General features: G+C 53.7%; 1 protein-coding gene across 2 annotated transcripts in view; it reads right to left on the reverse strand.

The window, feature by feature from the left end:
- Positions 1 to 6: 6 nt before the first annotated feature.
- Rasl12 (RAS like family 12) overlaps positions 7 to 11,697 on the reverse strand; it is a 17,176-nt gene continuing 5,485 nt past the window's right edge. The window contains exons 1-5 of one of the 2 annotated variants that reach the window (XM_010641139.1): positions 11,564 to 11,691; positions 9,453 to 9,509; positions 4,413 to 4,486; positions 3,600 to 3,790; positions 7 to 1,304 (exon numbers count right to left, since the gene is read on the reverse strand). In XM_010641139.1, coding sequence (XP_010639441.1) covers positions 929 to 1,304; positions 3,600 to 3,790; positions 4,413 to 4,486; positions 9,453 to 9,509; positions 11,564 to 11,666 — 801 coding nt within the window. In that variant the 5' untranslated portion in view covers positions 11,667 to 11,691 and the 3' untranslated portion in view covers positions 7 to 928. Of the gene's footprint in view, positions 1,305 to 3,599; positions 3,791 to 4,412; positions 4,487 to 9,452; positions 9,510 to 11,563; positions 11,692 to 11,697 lie in introns of those variants that run through there. The other variant, XM_010641140.3, reaches the window with a different exon arrangement.

Consider the following 11,697-nt stretch of genomic DNA (forward strand, 5'->3'; position numbering starts at 1 on the left):
AAAAAAAAAAAAAAAAAAAAAAAAAAAAAAAAAAAAAAAAGGTGGACTTTGAAAGCTCAGATCTGTCGCTGGAGGTCATGAGTCCTGCCAAACCACACTGCAGACTATACCATTTCTATTTACAAGTGGGCGGACGACTGGTGGCTGCCAGGTGGCATCTGACCCTACCTGTTGTGAGCCGTCTAGGGCCAGGAACTCTCACTGGAGAGGACAACTGTGTTCTGCAGCCTCGGTCACTAAACTTGAGGCTGGTCTTGAGGGTCTGCAGATGAAGTCCTTAATAAAGAGAGGACAGAGGACCCTGAATCCTGGTAAAATCCCCTTGAAGGTGCCCTTCTCCCCTCTCTGAAAGGCAAAGAACCGGAAATACCCCTGCCTGGGACCCCTCGCCCTGTCCAGCTTTCCCATAGAATTTAAGCAGATCTTTCTTGGAAACACTAGGGTTGTTGCCTGGGGCTCCTGTGAGGTAAGAGAACAGGAGGGCCAGGCTCCAACTTCTAAGCAGCTGCACTGCCTCTGCCCCCAACCAGGTGAGGCCAGGCCCTCCTGCAGGCCTCTGCAAGCTGTCCATCCATGATGGAACATAGCTCTCTCAGCTATGCAGCAGCAGGGATCATGGCAGCAGAATGGACACCAGCTTCTTCCTGCTATGGCAGACCCCAGATCTCTGGGCTATAGCAATGGCTGTTTCCCTAGAAACAGGGCCCTAGATGCAGTGGTTGCCATGGAGACGAAGACCTGATAGGAATGAATAGCAGCAGCATCCCAGCCCGTCAATCTGGCTCACAGTGTGGGGACACTGCTTGGTGCTGGAGGCAGGTGCAGCTGCCCATCAGGCCATCAGCGGGAAAGGCTGTCATCGAAAGCCAGTCCCCGGTTTCTACAGCCACACTCAGTGGCCAACCCCGGTGCTGCCAAGGAGGAGGCCTCAGAAAATCTTGAAGCCCTTCAGGAGGGTGAGGGTGGGCGCCTTGCGCTTGCTCTGGGCGCGGGATGACTTCACGGTGACCAGCTTGGCCTGGGCCATGGTGGGCATCTCCTTCAGACTGACAGTGGACAGCGTGTTGAAGGTGCAGCTGGCCAGCCCATGCCGGGCAGTAAGTGGTGCCTGGTGCGTAGGGGCCCTGTCCTCGGAGATGAAGAGGGGCCGGGCGGGGGGGCACCTCTCCAGCTCCCGCCGAGCCTCCCGTACCGCCTCGTGGAACACATGCTGCACATGCTCGAAGTCCAGACAGGCGGAGACCTCGAAGAACAGGCACCCGAACCTGCCAGCCAGAGCCGCACCCTCGGCCTTGGTGACCTGCCTGGTGGGGAGCAGGCGAAGCAGAAGCAGTGAGTCAGGAGGGGCCACTCCAGGCCAGGAGGGGCGGGTCCTGCCTCAGTCCCTGCCTCCTGGCTGGGGCTGCCTGCATCTTCATCCCCCTGAGCCCGTTTTCTCGTCAGCACAACGGGATTGTGACATTGGCCTCTTGCGGTTGTCAGGATTTAGAAAAGAGGTCCTGAGTGGTTAGCACGGTACCTGGTTCAGGTCAGTGCTCAATGCATAGTGGTTGATAAACTGAGGATGAAGGTTAGTGAGGAGCTGGCCAAAGTCCCCCAGAAAGACCTGCCTGTGACCAGAGGAAGACCAGGTCCAGTCTCCTCTCTCTCTACTCCAGCACAGGTCCCTCGATCAGGAGATGAGCCCAGGTTTGAGAAAAGCAGCTGAATGGACCAGAGGCGACTTGAGAAATCTGTGGCTGGCAGACTTGGACTCATGGGACTTGTGGGAACATCTGTCTTCCTGCCCAGGGAAGGGGCAGGGAGAGCAGGGAGACACAAAGAGGGGAGGCAACACCTCTCCCCACCTTGTCGTGTGATGACAGGATGGAACATCTGAGGATGGGAAGGTTCTAGAAGCTTCTGACCAAAACGCCATGCAATGGAGGTGGGGGAAACAGCAGACTGGCTCTTAGGAGGGAGAAGACAGGGTCCCTGAAGTCTGGAGGCCAAAGTCAAAGCTGCTCGGCTGCTCTACCTGCCATTTCCAGGGACAGTGGCACAGCCCAGGAGATGACGGAAGACCCCAGTGTGGGCCCTAGTGAAAATGGGCATTGCTCACCCGTGGCAGGAGCAACAGAGGGAGCAGGTGACTGAGACCCACAGGCAGAACATCTGACCTCCCACATACACATACCCTGGGGCTGTGATGGTCTGCGCCCCCCACTCCCTGAGGAAGCCCTTTGGAAAGGGAAGTCGCTGAATCTGCCTTCCTAACAAGCTTAAACCTGAACTCTGTCCTTGCAGGACGTGACTGATGAATTTTCAGAGACTCAAGCCTGCGTATGAGGGGTGACAGGCACGGTCCTTTTTTCTACTGTCCCAGCCCTGATGAACTTATCAGGGCTCAGGAACCACTGCTCTAACCGCATTCCCACCTTGTAGCTGCAAGACAATCATGGTGGCCTCGACCACAGGGCAGCTAGAACATCCAGTGGGCCATCGGGTCCTGATCGGCTAATGCTTCGATGTGACCCAAGCAAGTGGGAGATGAACTGTCACGATTTATCCTTAGGAACTAACGCCGTGTCACTCAAGCCCTACAGTCCCGGCCAGTTGCTCCCAAAGCATTTTGAGGCAATCTCTTTGGCAAAGAACAGTGATCAGCAGGTTAATTCCCCATATTGAAAACTGCCCTATTCACAACTGGATCTTCTGACCCCTCCCTCTTCTGGGCCCTGCGATTCCTCAGACCCCGCGGTGACTTTAGTATCACAAGCCCCCTGGGCCGCTGACGGTAGGCCCCCTTCAGGAAACCACAGCTCCCTTCTCCCACTGCCCACCCAACCTGTGCAATACCAAAGTCCCCACCAGTCACGGGCTCTAGGGCCTAGGAAAGCAGGAGAGAGCAGCTTGAGAAGGGAGGGCTAGGTGGATGGTGGGGGATACCTACCACCCAGGACAGTGGCTTCCAGGGAGACCAGTGGGACTACTCGCCTAGTGTGGCATCCCAGTCTCCACTGCCTCGGGGCCAGGAGGTGATGAGAATATGAGGAGATGCTGGAGAGAAACCTCAGGGAGCAGTGAGGCTGTGGTCGTGGGGAGGGAGCAGGCCTCACCCCTAAACATTCCAGTTCCTGTCTTGTCAAACACTGTGCTGGCCAAGCAAAACATGGCTGCAGACTCTGTGGTCATCCACCCTCTGGCCTGGTCCCGACCTCTGGCCCAAATCCAGCCTGTCTAAGGAACTCAGCACAGCCCTCGGCACAGCTGCGGGGGGGCTGCAGTGGGGTGGGGCAGAGCTGGCTGGACCAGAGCAGCCACTGACCTGAGGGCCCCTCGGAGCCTGGCCCTGGAATGGAACTGGGCCCTGAACCCAGTCAGCTGCTGGGGTGGGACCAGAAGGTCACGCCGGCTCAGGCAAGAAAGGGCGAGGCCGAGAAAAACCACAGAGACCCATGAGGATGGAAGGAGTGGCTTCTCTTCTGACATTTGGGGTCCATTCCCTGGCTGCTGCGAAGCCCAAGGGACACCTTATGCTCCGAATACCATCCTTTTACCCCTGTGCAATTGTCCTCACAGCAGGTAACTAATCCCATGGGGACTTGCCGCACACTCACCTGTACTGGGCCATGTCCAGCTTGTTGCCCAGCAGCAGGGCCGGGTAGCTGCGCTGCGTCTCCTTAGTGTGCAGGGCGAGCAGCTCCAGGTAGCTGCTGCTGCCCTCGAAGCTCTGGCGGCTGTCCACGCTGTAGACTACCAGGAAGGCATGGGCCCAGTTCAGGTAGCGCTCGCAGTTCCTGGGGGTATCCTGCAGCGAGGGGAGGAGTCCACCCGGGGGCACGGGCGGGCGCAAGAGTTCATGGGCAGTGGGATAAAGACCTTCACCTGCGCAGTCCCCCGTTTCCCCATGCCGGATCTCTGTATATTGTTTCCCACCCAGGCCCTTTTCAAAGGAGCACTTGAATGTGAACTTGGCTTGGTGTGAAAGGAGGCACTGTCTTGGGACCCCGGCTCTACCAGCACCCAGCCAGAGCCTTGGAGACCTTGGCTGCTTGGGCACAGAGCCAAGAACTTGGCACAGCTCCTACAGCAAGCTGCCGTCTCTGGGCACTGCTGATTCAGGTCAAGTTCATGCTGCCCTCTTGGCTGCTGAGAATAACTGGCATCTGGCTTTGGCAAGGGAGCGGGTGAGGACGTGGGGGAGATGACGGAGGGGCTCTCACCAGGAGCATTTGTGTAAACAGGTGTGTACCTGCCTGCCTATGTGCACAAGTGAACAGCTACACCACACAGGGTCCCCGAGCTTCTCACTGGGCCAATGAAGAACATGGGGTCAGGGAAGTCTGTGCCCCATTTAGGATCATGCAGCAAGTTGGACTTTTAAAGGGATCCTACATTCCTGCCCGCCCATGGGGATGGGGTAAGGTTACCGGGTCTGCAGTGTCCATGACCCTCAGGTGGATGGGCTGGTGGTCCACAGTCTCCTCGGAGCTGTAGGTGTCCTCTACAACACAGATGGTCAGCCAGGTGAGGGGCAGGGCAGGCCGCTCCATAGGGAGCGGGGTGTGAGTCACAGCTGGACCCCCATGCAGACTCGAGGGGCCCCGGGAGTGGCTACAGGCTCAGCTGGATGCAGAACTCCCACCAAACAGGCGCTGCTTCACCTGCAGGGCTCAGAGCATCACAGGCCACAGGCAAAACATCCCGAGGAACAGGCCAGCAGGGACCCGGCTAGCAGCACAGGCTCAGGAGCAGCCCTGCCAGCCTGCTTCCCCAAACCCCAAGTCTCTCCACTGTGTGCCTTTCCTACACCAGTACCCAGCTAACGGAAGAGTCCCAAGGTCCCTTTCACCCCAGCGGGAGTGGAGATGAGGGAAAAGAGAAGCACATGACATTGCGGATGGAGGGCTGTCTGACCCTGGAGAAGCTCCAAGAGGGTTTTACAAATAATCCTTGTCCTTCTAACGGCAGAAGAGTTTTCAGCTGCAGATGTGGAACCAAAGCCAACTTTAGCTACTTTTTAGCTGTGTACTTGGGCCAAGTCAGTTCAGTTCTCAGGGGACTGAAATCATCTTAAATGGGCATAATGTGGTGACAGTGGTCAACAGATCCCAAGCTTTTCCTCTGTGCCAGGTGCTGTGCTGAGTGCTTCTTCCTGGCCTGCACTTTAACAAACCCATCTCCCAGGGACATGCGAGGCCTGAATGGGCACAGGGGGCCGGTACCACCTGGAAAGGGGAGGGGCTCGGGGACCGACAAAGTGGACAGGGCAGGCTCCCACTCCTAGTTGATTTTTTTTCTTTAGAAATAATTTCAGACTCATGAGTTGCTACATAGTGCAGTGTTCCTGTGCACATCTCCCTAAGCTGCCCCAACCCTAATACCTTACATAACCCTAGCACGATTACCAAACCCAGGCATCCACACTGGTACTCTACCATGAACCAAACTGCTGACCTTATTTGGATTTCACAAGTTTTTTTAGCATTATTTTTTCCATTTCTTAGGACCTCAAATTTCAGAAAGCAGCTAGAGGTCAGTGGTCCGGCATGCAAATAGGACATCACTGCCATACTGGTGATGGGTCTCCCCACCCCCAATCTTCCAGTAACTCCAGCTCAGTACACACCTTTCCCTGGGGGTCACCCAGGGCATGTCCCCCCGCAAGACCTCCCTGGTACAATGGAGATGCTCTCAGCCTCCCTGGAGGCACAGCCAGGCTGAAAGTACAGCCACATACTTCCCTGAGTGCCGCTGTGAGCCAGGCAGCCTGGACACACTCCAGGGCCCTTAGTATCCAGCATGAATCACAGATAGCGCCTTGTCCCCAGCCTGCTTCAGGGACTTGGATAAATAGCTGCTCTTATGCAAAGACAAAAAAAAAAAAATCAAATGGAAAACATGCCCCAAATGTTTAACTATATTTGGCCCAAGAAGAGCTGTCCCTAGATGCCGATATCATGTTGTCTTTAGGTTCCTGGCAACGCTATCCTGTGCACCCCTTTTAGGTGCTCCCCCCAAAGCAGATGCAAATTCCCGCCCAGTTCAGCCTTGGTCCCCTGCTGTGCAGTGCAGCCTCAAGCCTTTCACTTGCCCAAGCCACACAGTGCCCTATCATAGAAGAGACTTGAACTTGGCTCCCCACCTGGACCCCACACTCCCCAACTGCTTGGTGGATCAGCTCTGAGCAGAGGGCAGGGAAGATGAGAGATGCTCAGTCTTTCCCAACACGGGGCACCCTGGAGTCCTGAAATATCCACACTGCCTAACTCCTAGCACTCATTGATATCCTAGCACCTTAAGGTTGAGGAAAGAGCTCTGTCCCAAAGTATTTTTCTGTCATTTACAGCAACAATCATTTTTTAAAAGGCAGCCAAAAAAGTTCTGGTCAGAGTGTGCACGTTCTTGCTGGAACAGAGTGAAAACAAGAGAGGGCAAAGCAGGCACCATCCCCACCTCCTCTGAAAGAGCAGGGCCCTGGGGACCTTTGTCTCTTCCCAGGGGCTCAGCACAGGCAAAGCCCTTCGCAGGGGATCTCTCTGCTCCTGTCAGCTCTGTTGCAGCCACAGCACAGCACAGATGTGACAGTGACAGAGCTCAGGCTGTTAGGCCCATCTTCCAGACAGGGAAACAGGTTCAGAGAGCACAGTGCGACATGGACCCCTGACCAGGCCCCCTGTAACATAAGGCTGCCCCTACTGAACACAAACAGAGTGGCCCTTTCGCTTCCTTTGTATTGAGGCTCTCTATAGTCTCAGGTAAATCACTGAGTCCTCTGTGCCTGTTTCTCTGCCTGAAAAATGGGTGATAATAACAGCTTTTCTTTTAAGGATAATCCTAAAACCCAAAATTCAGCCCCCACTGAAGAGACACTATGTTGTGCCTCATACTGTGCCCCTTGTTGGAACTAAGCTCGAATCTCTGCCCCAGGGGCCCCCAAATGCACCTAAGCTCTTAGGAGACCCTGGAAAGCGCTAAAGAACTGTCTGCCAACATCTGTCTGAGGTGCAGCCTCCCCCGCATCCCAGCTTTCTCCTCAGAAGGACATGCTTGGGTCCCACAGTCCCAGCTGTTGCTGGAACCAAGAGAGGACAGGAACTGGCAAGCTGAGACAGTTCTCAGCAGTGAGATGGAGCCCCGGGCATGGCACTGACCCCCCAGAAAGTCTCTGCAGCTCAGGGCGGTGACTAAGCACTTCGGCCCAGCCCCCCTCGTCTGACCACACATTCCAGCACCAGGTCAGAACCTCAGTTACTCAACCAGGAAGCACAAAGCACCCTGAAACAGGCTCATCCCCGGGCCCTGGTGCAAGGTATGGACTGGGAACAGGGAAGGGGATATGTGGGAAGTGGGTTTCCAGGAAGAGCCAGGATGCCCAAAGATGCCTGAATGTCAGGGGCACCAGAAGTGATTTTTAGTACAAGCAGCCTGCCTGCATTATTTGAACTGGGAAGAACGTCCTTGGGAATGCCCCTTGTGCCCTCCCAGACACCTGCCTGCCCGTGCTTCTTTCCTTCTTGGCCTCCACCTTCTCCTGCCCTCTGTTCCTCCAGCTCTCTCCTCTCCTAACCCCTGCCTCAGCTAGCCTAACACTGCATCCCATGTCCTGCTCCCTCAGGAGGTGACCTCTGCTGATGGAAGTCCTGGGAACTGTCACCACATTGCCTGTCCTACAAACCCAACCTAACCAGGGAATCCCTCCAAATTCTCTTTGACACCCTGGGTTGTGTTAAGATCTCTTTGGAGGGATTATTTTATTCATGAAAAAAAAAAATAGGACTAAGGTCCCCTGAGGACCCCCTGCTCTGGCACCAGGACTCAGTACCCTCACCCAAGCTGAACAGAGGGGCTAGCGGGCACCAATGGGCTCAGCTCTTTCCCCTGGGCAGCCTCGTGGCATTTCACAGGGGCCTGCTGCGCTGGGTGCTGCACCACTGGGAGATCCAGCCTGTGTCTCCGAGCCCTGGGTCTCCCTGCAGACCTCCTAACAATGCTTTTCTCAATTTCTATCAATGAGGAAGTAACCCCATTTTCAAAAGCCTAACATCATTCAGACACCCTATTGGACCCAGGAGATGGTTCACACACACAAAAAAAAAATGTGACTGCCCAGTGGAGCACACTATATTCCCCACGTGCAGGAGGCTGAGGCAGGACGATCATGAGTCTGACTGAGGTCAATCTGGGATACACAAGACTGGACTACACAGTGAGACCCTATCTCAAAACAAACTAACAACCCCAAACAAATGAAAAGTTGTAAATGTGAGATGTAAGTCACAGTGGTACAAATAAACGCTGCTTTTATTTAAGTATTAAGGTTCTACGTAAGAAGTTATTCTAGGAAAAGGTCTTGTGGCTAAAAATATTTTCAAAAACAATGATCTGCTCAATCTGAGATAATCTTAAGTTACCAGGCCTTGGAAAAGCAACAAGTAATAAGCACTGACTGTGGGTCAAGTACAAGGCTGGATCTTCTTCCTGTTATTTCTTTAATCCTCGCCATAATTCTCCGAGATAGGTATTGGTATTCCTGTTTCACAGATGGAGATAACAGCTCAGAGCAGGGGAGCAACTCTCTCAAGGTTGCCAATAACCGGCAGAGCAAGGATTCGAACCCAGCCAGCTCTCACAGGCACCAAAACATCCCCTTTTCCAATATACCACGATACAACTACAAAACAAAGTGAGTAGGATATGGTACCACACACTTGTAATCCCAGCTGCTTGGGAAGCTGAGGCAGAAGGACATAAATTTCAGGTCAGCCTGGGTGACTTAATGAGACCCTGTGTCAAAAATAAAATTTAAAAAGGGCTGGGGATATAGCTCAGTGCTAGAGAGTTGCCTAGAACATGCAAGGCCCCGGGTCTAATCCTCAATACCACAAAAATCAACAAAAAGCAGGACAAGTTCCCTCATGTGGTTCAAAAACAGTCAGAAGCCAGCACACCTAGAGAACTTCCCAAATATCTTTCCTGCTCAGCTTTTCTGGAAAAGAACAGTGAGTGACCATCTAGGAGAACAATACCTATTTGAATGTGGACATCTGCTATGTTTAGGGTTATTTTCATTTTTTACAAGTTTTACCACACCTCATTATTTTTGGGGTGAATTAGTCTCTCTTAGTTCTCTGAGTTTGTGGCACTTAAAGTATTTCTCAAGCTGGGGAGGGGAGCCCATGCCTATAATCCTAGCACTCTGGGAGGCTGAGGCAAGAGTAACATAAATTCAAGCCTAGCCTTTGCAACTTAGCAAGTTAGCAAGACCCTGTCTCAAAATAAAAAAGGGCCAGTGATGTAGTTCAATGAGAAAGTACTGAGTCCAATCCACAGTAGTAGAAAAAAAATTCCCCCCACTAGCTGAGTTATCCTGGTGATGCCTACTTCTGTCCCCAGATGTCAGTCCCCAGGAGCACTCCAGGTGGGGCATAGGCAGGGCAGCAGGAGTCCAGGGACAAGTGGTTTCTTACCCAAGTTGGGGTCATATTCGCTGATAAACCTCTTGGTCAGGAACTTCACAGTCAGGGCTGCAGGAAGCAGATGAGAGGTGTTCAGTGTCCACTACTATGTGTGGCCTAGGAGGTAGCACTTCTGTGACCTGTGGCTGACACCAGGCTTGAGAAGCTCAGAAGGAACCAGAAATGTGGGGGCCAAGTTCCATCTAGCTGCACCCCAGATTTTTTTAATAGCAAGAAGGCAATGAGAGGCCAGGATAAGGGGGTGTTGGTAGAGACCCAAAAGAGGCAGTCAGGACTTGTGAACTACTAACTTGGGGTCAGCCTGGTGAGACCCCCCCCCAACCGAAGGGACCTCTCCCTACCCTGGACAAGTCACACATATTCCAAAGCATGGGACATTTATTCCGGCTTTGGCTGCAATCCAGAGAGACAGTGAGAGCAGAGCTAGGCTGTGGGCCATGGAGGGTCTGAGCCCCAATGGCCAAGATCCCAGACAAGGTCCAGGTGAGATCTGTGTGGCAGAGATCACACCTGCGTCCTGGAGCTCACATCTCAGGACTCGCCTCTCCGAGGGCCTCCTAGTCCCCTGGATATGCCACAGAACAGAGAATCCAGGACAAAGTTCTCAGGAGTAGTGGGCATTGAGAGACTCTAATTCTGTCTGGAGTTTAGCCACAAGAAGGTAAGGTCAGCCAGCTGCCACTGGACCATTACAAAATCAGGAAACCTTTCAGTTCTTTCCTAGAATTCCTCACAGGGTCAGTTTGCCAATGAATACTTTGGGAATAGATTTTGAAATTTAAATTCCTTCATTCATGTAGTCACTGGTTAAACTGGACCAGCTGCAGAGCTACAGACAGCAAGCTGATATTCAAAGGGACAAGGATAAATCTTTTCTGGAGAAAAACCAGATCCTGGGATCCCTCTTGGAGCCAAGAAGGCTGGCTTCAAAATCAGAGTAGCCACTTGCTCCCTGTGAGTTTTGGGAATCTCGGAGAAGGCAGCCGACAGCTCACTGAGCAGAGCAGGACACTCGCTGATAGCCATACCAGGAGAAAGAGCCAGTGGAGGGGTATCCTGTGTCCCCCCACTTGTAGCTGCCTGCAGTTGTCAGAGGCAGGGAGAGACCGACCCTCTATCTGGGGGTCTCTGCCCAAGGTCTGGGTTCATCAAAGATAAGTCCTACAGACCGGTGTGGCACAGAGACAAGGCCTGGATGTGCAGACCTGCAGGTCCAGGGTTCTAAGAGGCTGAGGCAGGATGACTGCCAGTTCAAGACCAGCCTGGGCAACTTAGTAACTTAGCAAGACCCGGCCTCAAAACCCGGCCTTACTTAGTAATTTAGCAATCCCAGCCTGGGCAACTTAGTAACTAGCAAGACCCTGCGCCTAAGGTCCAGAGTTTGATCCTCAGCACCAAAAAAAAAAAAAAAAAAAAGTTAGGGATGTGGCTCAGTGCAAAGGCTCTGGGTTCAATGCCCAGAGAGGTGTGTGTATGTGTGTGTGTGTGTGTGTGTGTGAGGACAAGTCCCAGCCACTTGGGACCACAGCCCAACATATTTCCAGAAAGTCAAGACAGAGAGGTGTGACTTGAAACCAATAAGGTTGATAAACATACACAGCTTGTCCCAGGATCCCAAGGAACTCGGGTGGCCCCTGCCTGAGAAATCCCGAGGGCCAGGGACTTCCACTAACTTCCTTCAGTGGGGGGGGGGTGTGAGCAGTGACAACCTGAATCAAGAGTAGCAAGGCTGTGAGCAAGTTCAAAGATCGGAGCCCAACAGGGCCCTCTGGTGCCAGCCAGCCAGGCTGGCTGCTGGCCCCAGGGAGAGGAGAGGGGAGTGGGGAGGCAAGGTGGACTTGCAGACCCAAAGAGAGAAGATACAGGGTGTAAGAGAACACGGTGGGGGAGCCACAGCCATGCAAAACGGAGACAGAGGGAAGAGGCAGTCAGGAGCAGAAGACAGTGGAGGTGGAGGGACTGAGCTCAAGGGTGAAAGAGCTGAGAACCAGCTAAGGAGAAAATGAGGCAAAGAAAATTCATAGGGGCTCGCCCAGCCTAGTTAGGCAAAGAAGCTCCCAAAGTCACAGCGTCCCGTCTCCACCCCAGCTCGCGCCACTCACCGGACTTGCCAGCCCCGCGGCGCCCCAGGATGGCCAGGTTGACCTCGAGGGGCACGCTCGGGGGCCCAGTGCTCGCGCGGGGCTTTCCGAACACCGAAGTCATGGCCACAGCGGAGGGCGACACGGAGTCGAAC

Source organism: Fukomys damarensis, unplaced genomic scaffold (genome assembly GCF_012274545.1).
Source record: "Fukomys damarensis isolate Sample0158 unplaced genomic scaffold, DMR_v1.0_HiC HiC_scaffold_25, whole genome shotgun sequence".
Classification (NCBI taxonomy): Eukaryota; Metazoa; Chordata; class Mammalia; order Rodentia; family Bathyergidae; genus Fukomys; species Fukomys damarensis.